The sequence below is a fragment of the Barbus barbus genome (assembly GCF_936440315.1).
Source record: "Barbus barbus genome assembly, chromosome: 23".
Lineage (NCBI taxonomy): Eukaryota > Metazoa > Chordata > Actinopteri > Cypriniformes > Cyprinidae > Barbus > Barbus barbus.
Genome location: NC_136751.1, coordinates 1,905,340 through 1,918,122, shown reverse-complemented (window position 1 = coordinate 1,918,122; position 12,783 = coordinate 1,905,340). Strand labels below are relative to the sequence as shown.

Below are 12,783 nucleotides of genomic sequence, written 5' to 3'. Positions count from 1 at the left end.
GACCCGGAAGTGATGTCTGTTCCCGATCGCTGTTCCTCTGTAGTTTTCCTGCGGTGCTAATTTTAGTTTCACTACCGGCAGCTTCTCGGTTAGGCGTCTGAATGTGTTGATAAATATTTATACATGTTTTTCTCAATTTCACTGTTTAAATAAATAAAGAAAGAGCTTTGGGAGAGATGGAGTATACAAACCAGAGTGGGTTCAGACAGCGTAAGTTACGTACGTGATTATTCCCATAATGATCTTATTTGCGATATAAAACACTTATTTAACGATCAACTGAAAATGATGTGCTAGTTTAGTTATTAAATAACTGTGTGTTTACAACAAAAGCGAATTCAGGCGTGTTTCCTTTCAGCTTCCTCCGCGTTTATTTGCTTGTTTACATGAATTCAACAGATCAGACATCAGCATTTGATCATCTACCTGTCAGATGATCAGAAATCAGCCTTTAGATTAGCGGATAAATCAAAATCAGTTGCATAATAGACATGAATTACATGCCTTGGCTGTTTCCTTGTGTTGTGACTGTCTGCTGTGGGCTTCTGTGTATGTAGTGTGGTCTGTAACTGACTTATATGTGGTTTCTTGTATTCTAGAGCCGAACGTCAGGATGCGAGGGACCCCGGTGGACCCCAGCGACCCCGGTCTGTTATTTGACGACACTAGCGCTGGAGGGAACAGACACCAGCACAGCGGTGTGGGAAAAGGCCCTGATGTGTATCCGGGACAGGCTTTGCTCTCGGACCCCGTGTCTGACCTCGCCATGGCCTACGGCAGCAGCCTCGCCTCCCACGGGAGAGAGATGATGGACAAGAACGTACGTCCAACTGTTTGAGTAGGAACGGTCATGAGTGTGTTGTGCTGTGTTGAAACAATGCCCGTCTTGTTCTTCCCTGCAGAGGCGAGTGGATGTGTGTTGTGGGATCTGCAGGGTTGATTCTGTGTTTGGATTAACTGTGTTATTATTTCGGAGTGGATTATTAATGATCTTTTTGTTCCACAGCTGGATCGGTTCATCCCCATCTCTAAGCTGAAGTACTATTTTGCAGTGGACACAGTATATGTGGGCAAGAAGCTTGGACTGCTGGTGTTTCCCTACATGCATGACGTAAGACATGCACACTTACAGACCGACATAGTTGCAATAAGAGAGTACTTATTTTGTAAAGAATATGCTTGAAAGGAACATACACTATATTGCCAAAAGTATTGGCACTCCCTTCTAATGAACAGGTTTGACTACTTTAGTGATTTCTATGAGTACAAATCTTAATGTTTAAGCATATAATGATATTCTAGGGAATTGTGTTCTTCTAATTTTATAGCAACAGTTTGTACAGAACCCTTTTCTATTCTAACATGACAGTGTCTCTGTGTATAAGACACGGTTCAAAAAGACATGATTGATTGAGTCAGTGTGGAAGAACTTGACTGGTCTGCAGAAAGACAAGTCCTGATCCCAGCTGAACACCTCTGGTGTGACTTTATATGCAGACCTTGAGCCAAAAACTCACCACCTCTAGCTCTTAAATGTTTAAACGGGCAAAGTTTACATGAGTTTAGTTTAAATACAGATATCAACGTGTGCTGTTCAGGTCTCATCTGTGCGCGTACGCTATCAGCACCTGGGTAATGAGTGTTATTAATAATGAATGACTGCTCATATTCCAGCATATGGCACTCGCATTGAACAAGAGTGAATGGTTTGTCCACTTTTTTTTTTTTTTTTTTTCCATCGCTGTTGATGTACTGGGAGAATGCGCTTCCATCAACAGAAGCATACATTAGCTGAACCCTGTTTGTTTTGTGTTATTTATAGCAAAATATATTGCAGATGCGTTGTCAGATTTAAGTTGAACCGCGGTCCTAGCGCGTGGAGAACTGTACGGTACGATTACACCCTTAATTTGAAATATGATTAAAGTTACTGTTGAATGAACTAATCAGAATCAGAATCAGAATGAGCTTTATTGGCCAAGTATGTTTACACATACAAGGAATTTGTTATAGTGACAGAAGCGCCACAGTGCAACAGAAAGACAGTAACAGGACAGGACACAGGTAATGAAACAAAATAACAGGAAATAGCCAATAACCAATGTACAAAGCAGCAAAAAAAAAAAAAGAAAATACACAATAAATAATAATATAGGCGACTATGTATGTACAGGTCAAGTATGTGCAAATTAGAAATGAGAAAATAAAATAAAATAAGTGAGTGTGGTGAATGGATAATGTATTAGTTGTGTGTTCTACGTTTATTTATTGAGTGTTCATGAGATGGATTGCCTGAGGGAAGAAACTGTTCCTGTGTCTGGTCGTTCTGGTGCTCAGAGCTCTGTAGCGTCGACCAGATGGTAAAAGTTCAAAGAGGTTGTGTGCTGGATGTGAGGGGTCCAGAGTGATTTTACCAGCCTTTTTGCTCACTCTGGATAAGTACAGTTCTTGGAGAGTGGGGAGGGTTGTACCAATGATTCGCTCAGCAGTCCGGACTACCCTCCGTAGTCTTCTGAGGTCAGATTTGGTAGCTGAGCTGAACCAGACAGTTATTGAGGTGCAGAGGATGGATTCAATGATGGCAGAGTAGAACTGTTTCAGTAAGTCCTGTGGCAGGTTGAACTTCCTCAGCTGGCGAAGAAAGTACAACCTCTGCTGGGCCTTCCTGACAATGGAGTCAATGTGAATATCCCACTTCAGGTCCTGAGAGATGGTGGTGCCCAGGAATCTGAATGACTCCACTGCAGTCACGGTGCTGTTCATGATGGTGAGTGGGGGGAGAGCAGGGGGGTTTCTCCTGAAGTCCATGATCATCTCCACAGTTTTGAGCGTGTTAAGCTCCAGGTTGTTAAGACTGCACCAGACAGCCAGCTCCTTAACCTCCTGTCTGTAAGCAGGCTCGTCACCGTCCTGGATGAGGCCGATAAGTGTGGTGTCGTCTGCGAACTTCAGGAGCTTGACAGAGGGGTCTTTAGATGTGCAGTCGTTGGTGTAGAGGGAGAAGAGCAGTGGGGAGAGTACGCAGCCCTGAGGAGCTCCAGTGCTGATGGTTCGAGTTCTGGATGTGAATTTGCCAAGCTTTACTAACTGCTGTCTGTCTGTCAGGAAGCTGTTGATCCACTGACAGACGGAGGTGGGGACGGAGAGCTGAGTTAGTTTATTTTGAAGGGTTTCCGGGATAATGGTGTTAAAAGCAGAGCTGAAGTCCACAAACAGGATCCTCACATAAGTCCCTGGTCTGTCCAGATGCTGCAGGATGAAGTGCAGTCCCATGTTGACTGCATCATCCACAGACCTGTTTGCTCTGTAGGCAAACTGCAGGGGGTCCAGTAAGGGTCCAGTGATGTCCTTCAGATGAGCTAGAACCAGTCTTTCGAATGATTTCATGGCTACAGACGTTAGTGCCACAGGTCTGTAGTCATTAAGTCCAGTAATTTTGTGTTTCTTTGGGACGGGGATGATGGTGGAGCGTTTGAAGCATGAGGGGACTTCACACAGCTCCAGTGATCTGTTGAAGATCTGTGTGAAGATGGGGGCCAGCTGCTCAGCACAGATTTTTAGGCAGGCTGGTGACACACCATCTGGACCAGGTGCTTTCCTTCTTTTGTTCTTCCTGAAGACCTGGCACACATCTTCTTCGCTGATTTGAATTGTAGGTGTGGGGGAGAGAGGGGTTGCTGGAGGTGTGAATGGTTGTGTGGAGGGGTGTTCTGGGCGGGTGTGGGGTGATCGTTCAAAACGACAAAAGAACTCGTTTAAGTCGTCTGCCAGGTGTTGATTCTCCAGAGTGCTGGAGAACAGCAGGGTTCATTAATGAGCATTTATGATGAACTAAAATATTCTTGAATGTAATTTCTATTAAAACATATGTGATGCATTTCGATATATGACTTAAAATGTACTTTACAATACAATTTTTAATTTGAAATTATTACAAAGTGCACATTTTACAAGTTTACTTAAGTGTGCTAAGAAACAGTCATGAAACGGGTACACTTCAGTGCCATTGATAGTATATCATCTGCAAGGACCGTTTTTAAAAAATATATACTTTTAAGACTTGAAGTGCTCTACAAGTGCACATTCAGTACATTAAGTGCAATACTTTTTCACAAAGATCAAGCCCCTGCACTGTATTTTCTGGATATTTGAGGATATGATTTAGGCATGTAAAGGTCACTTACACTTGTTTTTCCAAACCCTTTATTTACTTTCTGCCATAGAAGTTAAAAGTTTTGAAGACTGTCTTTATGACCAGGGTCTATCAAGCTCCAAGAATATTATAGCACACAAGTCCTATGGACTTCAGAGGTGCCTTTCTTTATTCATTGATTGGTGTCTGGATGAATGTTTGTGTATTGTCCTGCTCTCTGTAGAACTGGGAGGTGAGGTATCAGCAGGACACTCCAGTCGCCCCGCGGTTTGATATCAACGCCCCTGACCTGTACATTCCCGGTATGACTCCAAACCATGTGTTTCATTTCATGAATTTTGGCAAGTGATGTGCTGTTTAGCAATGCAGATGATGTTATCGCATGGGAATGTGTACAGTCATGAGCTGTTTATTAAATGCATGTGTTGTTCTGACTCCGCAGTGATGGGGTTCATTACGTATATCCTGGTAGCAGGACTGGCTCTGGGCACACAGAACCGGTAAGAGCTCTGCACGCTTCTCCAGCGCTGATACTGTGAGAATGTATGACCTCTGACCCCCCATTGCCCTGCTGTTAGTGGACAAATTCATCACACATCACACAACACTATTCTAGCCGGTAAAGATGTGCCCTGCAGCCCTTTACAAAGAATTTCAAAAACAGGGAGTTTTATCTCTGATTAAATTTTGAGATGTTTTTGGTTTCACCGTTTAACTTGTTCCAAAAATGCCTTTATGCACAGTCCTTCGATCTGACTCGCTGTAAATGCTTAAAGAATGATTTAAATGTTCCATACAGTAAAACTTTAATGTGATATTATTACAAAGTGCACTTTTTAAAAGTCTGCTTAAGTGTGTAAAGAAACCGTCATGAAATTGTCTCTCTTCAGTTGCCTTATTATATTATCTGCAAGCACAGTTTTAAAAATATACTTTTAAGATTTGAAGTAGACTACAAGTGCAAATTCAACCCAATTAAGCACACTTCTTCTGAAGAAACTGAAGGATCAAACCACTGCATTCACTGCATGTTTGTTAGAATCAAGCATTTCTCTTTTTTTATTTATTATACACAGTTACGCACAGAAACTGCCATGTGACAGTGAATACATTTCCAAAATAATACTAACTCATATTTCCTAATAATACTAATAATTTGTTTTATTTATAATACAAATTTAATTAATAACTGATTATTCAGTGGTATATTACAATAATATATTGTAAATGTGTTTTTTTTTGTGCTGAATTCTTAAAAAAAAAAAAAAAGTCTGTAAAAAGAAGTAATGTGATTTCGGCTTTGTCCTTTTAGACTTTGATTTCTAAGCAGCATCAATTTGAGCTATTAGATATGTATAATTCCCAGTTCAGATGATCAAAACAATCAATTTTTTTCAAAGTATTAATTTTTTACTTAATCGTGAATTTTTTACTTAATGGTGCATGGGTTTCACAGGAAATGGAGGAAACTCTGAGACTTCCTGCGATTGTCCAGACTGCTCTTGACCACACTGTTCTCTGTTTTTTCTTATCAATTTTCCATCCGATGGGACCAGCTTGTCTAAGCCTGCTGTAGAATAGGTCATTCCAGGACAACACATGTTTTTAATACTAGGAGAAGGTCCACCCAAACTCTTTATCCATGAAGCATGTTTTATTCGATTTTACTGGTTTTTGAAGAGATATTTAACAAAGTTAAGCCAAATACAGTTTTAGAGTTTTTAGCAAAAATAATGAAGTTTCTCACCATGAAAACAGCCACAGAAGCTGGCATGGCGTTAAACGCAAACAAACAAACTCTGTTTTTGCTTGTTAATGACTGTTTTTCTGCCTGATTTTCTCTTCTCGGTTCTTGTTTTCAGGTTTTCTCCAGAGATCTTGGGCATTCAGGCCAGCTCGGCGCTGGTGTGGCTCATTATTGAGGTTTTGGCTGTTCTTCTCAGTCTGTATCTGGTCACGGTTAACACTGACCTCACCACCATCGACCTGGTGGCCTTTTCTGGATACAAATATGTTGGGTAAGGCTTTTAGTTATTCAGTTTTTTCCCTAGACTTTTACTATTTTAACACCTGCATCGATGTTCAAACTGGTCCTGACAGTGTTTTGGACTCTAGGTGGTGCTATTGGGTAGTCTATTTTGTGTATTTTAACGAAAGATTCAAATGAAACTGAAAAATTCGGTAAAATTATTAATTCACACACTTAAAGGATTAGTTCAACCAGAAATGAAGGGCTCTGCATTATTTATGGTTATTCTATTTGTTATTAATAGAGGGCCTGTTGTTGTTTCATTCATATTGTTTCTAACTTTAAATCAGTGTATAGTTTCATAACAGAATTATCCTCCTATTACTGCAATAATATTAGTGCAAGCCTAGTTTACTCTAAAACAGTGGTTTTCCAACCTGTCCTGCACATGTTGTATGTCTCCCTTATCTCCCTTATTGCACCACTGCTCTAAAACGTATTCATTGCCAGCTGTGTGCAGGGTTCCCACACTTCTTGAAAGTACTTGTATTTCAGACATATGGATTTAAGGCCTGGAAAGTACTCGAAAACAAACATGGGTCCTTGAAAGTGCTTGAATTAAATTTGAAGTTTTGTTTATGGCTCTATTTCAGAAATTGTCCTATATGTGCTGTCAAAGACAGAACGAAACGGCACTAATGATTGGGGTGGAGATGGGTATCAATATGCGGGGTATTAAAATCAAATTTGAATGAGCACTCACAGTTCACGTTCACTTTCGTCATCACACGCACTCTGTGTAAAGTGAGCACATCTTACACCGCGTGCATAATTATTCTGATCATATGTATTTCCAAGCACATTTTACCATTACCAAACCACATCAATCTTAATAACTACTATTCATTTTGTTTAATCATTTATAAGTGAGATATAATTGTCCATGAAGGCTGGAAGTGAAACAATCCTTATATTCAAGTGTGCACAATTATTAGGCAGGTTTTCTTTTATAGATGAAAAGAGATTTAACTCAGACCGATGATTAAATCCCCATGAGAAATATTCAAAACTAATGCAATACAGCAAAGTTAAGATGATTCCTCTAGGTCAAAGATGAAAAAAAAAGGGATTTATAATAATAAGTGATTTACAAAATAATTTTGAGTTTATTTATTAATGAGTAACGTCTCTTTTGAGAGAATGTGCACATTTTTACCATATTATTACAACATGTAACCACTTTTATTAATTTAAAAGTTATGAAATTCTTTCAAATTTAAATCTTGTACAAGAACTACAGCAAAAACCAAGTTTGATGCATATTTGGTCAATATTTTAGAAGTTGTATTTAAATATTACCAGTATTGACAATGGATTTCATTAAATTCCTTTGAACACGACTACTCAAAATGGTCTAAATTTATGAAACCTACACATTCAAAACATTATTTCTCTGAAATTTTGAATGAAAATGTTAAGTGTAAGTGAAATGCTTAGGTCTTTCATGAGACTACATATGCTGGGGTGTGAATTTGATAGGTGCTTGATATAAAATAAATGGTGCTTTAAAAAGTCCTTGAATCTGGTGTTCATGAAAGAGTGGGAACCCTGTGTGTGTTTTTAAAGGTATTCAAACAAAGTCCTTGATCGAGACAAAAAACCCTTACACGCTTTGTGTGTTTAATGAATTGCATATATTGTATTTTCTTTAAAGCAGACATCACTGTGTGAATTCCTGCTGTGTTTGTTTGCTCAGGATGATCGTGGGTGTGATAGCAGGACTTCTGTTCGGCCGGATGGGATATTACCTCTCGCTGCTTTGGTGCTGCGTCTCTATTTTTGTTTTTACGGTGCGTATTGAGAGATACAGTGCTGTCATTTCAAAGTGAAGCGTTATATGCTTCAGGTTGCTGTTCATACTACTTTCATTTAGACTCTCTGATTTGAATGTGCATTACACACTGCCGTAGCAATTTTCTATTTCGATAAAGCAGGAAGCAGAAAGCCTTTTGAATATTTATTTCTTGCAAGAAATGTGTCAACAGTCATACAGATTGGCTGTAGAGTGTGACAAAGAGAAAATACGTTGACTCAGCATTTATACCCTAATCAAATCAGGATGCTTCTACCTCGTCCAATCATAATGCATATTCAACGTGTCCATTTAAGGCAGGGGTCACCAAACTTGTTCCTGGAGGGCAGGTGTCCTGCAGAGTTTAGCTCCAACCCTCATCAAATACACCTCAACCAGCTAATCAAGGTCTTGCTTGGTATACTTGAAACTTCAAGGCGGGTGGGTTGAGGCGAGTTGGATCTAAATCGGTGGGCGTGGCTAAACAGACAGTGATGTCGAAGCAGGCGTTGATCATCATCTGTGGAGGCGGAGTTTAGCCACACTATTACATCATAGAGTAGAACATTCCACAAGCTGTCGTTTTTGCAGACTGCCTTCAGTATAAGCAGTTTTTAGATGAACGACAAAGTTTTGAGTTCTGAAACTTACAGGATGTTTTTAAAGAGCAATTAATATCTATAATCAAAAAACTACCCTTACACCACACACTATAAATTCTCAAGGAATTCACTGTTTATGTATCTCTCTTTATATATTTTTTTTAAATTTATTGAAAAAAAAAATGACATGTGGAAGTAAATAAATGTCCAAAATAATGATATCTGATTTTGTTTAGTTAAAAATAATATAAAAAAATAAAATTAAAAATAGTTTAGTTGTTTTTTTTTATCTGTTGTTTTTAGCAAATTGTAAATTAAAAACAAGGAAATTGGAAATTATACTAGCCTGATCCAAACCATATTTATATGTGGACTGTAATCTGATTCATTATTATTATTATGTTATATTTTTATCAGGGTTACATTACATTTATCAAAAGTAACAGTAAAGGCATTTATAATGTTACTTTTTTTTTTTTCAAATAGATGCTGTTCTTTTTTGCCATTCTTTCTTCTAGTTCCCACAAAAATATTCGGCAGCACAACTGTTTCTTGTGACACTAAAGACTGGAGTAATTATGCTGAAAATTCAGCTTTGATCACAGGAATAAATTACATTTTATAGTATATTGACATAGGAAACAGTTATTTCAAATTCTATTTTATAACTATAATTAATTGTATAGTATCTAAATAGTGCAGCAGATTTCAGTTTGAATCTGAAACTGATTCAGATGTGACGGATCTTCTCTGTGTTTGGGTGACAGATTCGGACTCTGCGGTTAAAGATCCTGTCTGAAGCGGCCGCAGAGGGTCGGTTAGTGCAAGGAGCCAAAAACCAGCTGCGAATGTACCTGACTATGGCCATCGCTGCGGTGCAGCCCATCTTCATGTACTGGCTGACCTTCCATCTGGTCAGATAAGAGCCGCAGGTGTCTAGAGGATCAGCCATATCGTTTGTACCGCAGCAGTCACAAACGTCTCTAGAGACATGAGCCTATTTGCACACACGTAATAAACCAATGGACACACATTGTGCAGCTTCACAGCACAATACGAATGATCTGAACTGTAATTGCCCAGCCGTCTTTTGTATGTCTTTGGTTTGGACATTTCTAAGAGTTTCTGTTGGCTTTTGTTTTGTATAATGTACAGTGTAATTGTATTTTTTTAATGTAAAACTGTGTTTATGTTTGCAAACAAAGGTCGTTGTCTAGATGCTATGGCTTGAGAAACATGTATGTGACTGTTTGGTGGCCGCAAACCAATGAAACGGGCTCTGTGTGATATCTGTTGTGTATGCGTGTTGATTTCTTTTAAACCAGTAAAGCAATCTGTCCTTGTCACACTAACAGATACATAAAGATACGGTCTTAAGGTTAGACGGCTTCCATGTCTCGTTTTTTTTTTTTTTTTTTTCCTCATACATTTCAGGGTCAATTGCAGTTTTATTCTTTCATAATTTGTAAATGAAATAAATGCTTATTCCCAAAGCTAATTTGTATATTACTCTGAGTTACTACTATTGAAGTTATTTAATATTAAATAATTGTAGATATAGTGTTTAAAGTTATAATCAATTTAAGAATGCTAATCTACTAACTCTTAAATACTAGCTGAAAACACCTTAGGAAAAAAATCCTTAGCCCCCCTGAAAACCCGCAGTCTTATTTACTAGGTCTTCTCCATTGGACACCCCTGAACTTTGACAGATGAAAATGATGGGTCGACGTCTGGAGAGACGTCAGGAAAAAAACTGGTCTATTTATTTATCATGTATACAGATCATCTTTTTTCATATAAAAGTGCCCTGACTGCTGCTAAGTCCTCCTATTCTGTTATTATTAGTATTAACGAAAATAACACTTAGACTCCATTCTCTACTATCAACAAACTATTGAAGCCTGCGGAAACTGCAAATCAACTTACCTCCATCACTCAGTGCAACACATTTAGAATTTTTAGTTCCAAATATCACAATATTCATCAACAGCTGAATTCTTCAGTTTCTGCACATAACTGTTCACCCTGGACTACCACACTGGACACATCATTCTCCACTTTATTGACTTTTCAGCCTCTATTAGTCAAATAAATCACTAGACCTCATTCTAAGTCCAATAACTCTGTTTACTTGATCCCATCCCTACTGCTCTGGTTAAAACCTGTTTGCCCTCTATTGCACCTATCATAACATCCATTATCAATACTTCCTTACTTACTGCCACCGTTCCTACATCTCTCAAAACTGCTTCTGTTACACCAGTTCTTAAGAAACCTCATTTGGATCCCAAACGACCCAATGACCCAAATAATTACCATCCCATTTCCAACTCCTATTGATTACTAAACTTTCAGAACAGACTATTGCAACTCAACTTCAAGCTTACCTTCTAAACAATAACCTCTACAAACCTTTTCAGTCAGGTTTTTGCCAGTATCATAGCACGGAAACAGCTCTGGTTAAAATTACTAATGATCTTCTGCTTGCAGCTGACAATGGCCTTTTATACATCCTGGTCCTTCTCTACCTTACCGTAGACTGACACTGGTAAGGTAGAGGCCATTAGTATCAAGATCTTTATATCTTCAATAGCAGCCAAATGTTCCAATGTTGGGATCACTAATAATGCACTAGCCTGGTTCAGGTCGTATCTACACAATATAAAATATTTCATTCAGGCAAAAAATGTTGCAGCAAAAATTGCTACAGTTACTCATGGTGTTCCTCAGGGTTCAGTGCTGGGAACATTGCTTTTTTATCATCTACATATTACCTCTGGGCAATATCTCCATCATTTTGGGATAAATTCTCACTGCTACGCCAATGACACAATTCTACCTTTCCACAAATCCGAACACTTCTCTTCCTCCCTATGCTCTCACTTCTTGTCTACAAGCTATCAGCAAATGGATGGCAATCAACCTTCACAAACTCAATGGAAATAAAAGTGACGTTCAAATTTCTCAATAGCGTGGTGGTAGCATCACTGTTTTCTGAACGAAATTGCTTCAGTAGTGAAATTCTTTTGTTGATCAAGTAGTGCGGTAGCATCCAAACCATCTACATTTTCCTGAAATCGGAAACAATTGCTACTATCATTGATCCTGGATCAGTAAGTGATGCCACCCCCATACAAGGACCTGCGTAGCGGACAGAAGTACTTCCGTATAAAGGTAGGGCTGCCAACTTCAGAAAAGGAAAATAAGGGGCAATCATGTTTTTACATAGAAAAATAAGGGACAGAAAATGGGATATAATGGGACTTATTGATCACGCCTTTCATCAGCTAGATATTTCCTTGTGTGGCTGGATTTTGGACTAATGAAAAATAATTGCGTTGTTTGCATTGATCCAGGACAAAGACTATATAAATACAAAGACAGTTCACTCCCATAATTATGAATGGGAGAAACTGCACCATGCAATATGGAGGAATAGTCCCGCCTTCTAAATGAAAGAGCCAACTGCTGATTGGCAGTCATAACAGCAGCCGTTCCATAGAAACCTGAGGCTAGAATAGCCAATGAGCACGCACAGTGCATTATGTGCATCTTAAGTGCATTATGACTGCGCATGCACATTGGATGGGCTAGCCTGAAAAACAATCCTTTTAAATACTATTTGAGCATTAGAAACAACATTCATGGGGCTGTTTATTTCAGGTTTTGTTGCTGATTTGAAATACATAATTTAATTGCGAGTTCAGCTAGCAGTTTTTGAGATTTGAGGATTCCCCCATTCATTTAGATAGGTCTTGGTCTTGTTTGAGCTGCCCAGATTTGTATATTAAATGTACCTCATGTAGAATTTTAAATCTACATATATTGTTAAGTCAAGTCTGCTTTATTGTCAATTCTTCCACATGTACGGCACATACATACAGAGAATTGCAATTGCGTTACTCTCCAACCCTTGGTGCATACAGTTAACATTAAACACTGACAGTAGATGTTCAAATAGGGGGGGGGGGGGGGGGGGGGGGTCGTAGTGTCAGTGTTCAGTGTTGCATGGGGTAAAAGAGGGGAGGGGGGGCAAGGACGGGAGGGAGTTCAGCTTCCTGACAGCCTGATGTATGAAGCTGTCCTTCAGTCTGCTGGTCCTCGCCTGGAGACTCCGCAGTCTCCTCCCTTATGGCAGCAGACTGAAGAAGCTGTGTGTCGGATGGGTGGGATCACCTGCAATGCGGAGGGCTTTGCGGGTGAG

General features: G+C 39.1%; 1 protein-coding gene across 2 annotated transcripts; it reads left to right on the top strand.

Annotated features, from left to right (window-relative positions):
- On the top strand, positions 1–10,084 carry yif1b (Yip1 interacting factor homolog B). Of its 2 annotated transcripts, none has more exons than XM_079373456.1 (8): positions 1–210; positions 600–820; positions 1,007–1,111; positions 4,377–4,455; positions 4,596–4,653; positions 6,016–6,171; positions 7,879–7,972; positions 9,344–10,084. In XM_079373456.1, exons 1-8 carry the CDS (start codon positions 177–179, stop codon positions 9,497–9,499), a joined length of 903 nt encoding a protein of 300 aa, XP_079229582.1. In that variant the 5' UTR covers positions 1–176; the 3' UTR covers positions 9,500–10,084. The 2 variants fall into 2 exon arrangements, with proteins under 2 accessions (XP_079229582.1, XP_079229581.1); XM_079373455.1 differs by having other exon boundaries at positions 1–219; positions 9,344–10,083.
- The last annotated feature ends 2,699 nt before the right edge of the window (positions 10,085–12,783 follow it).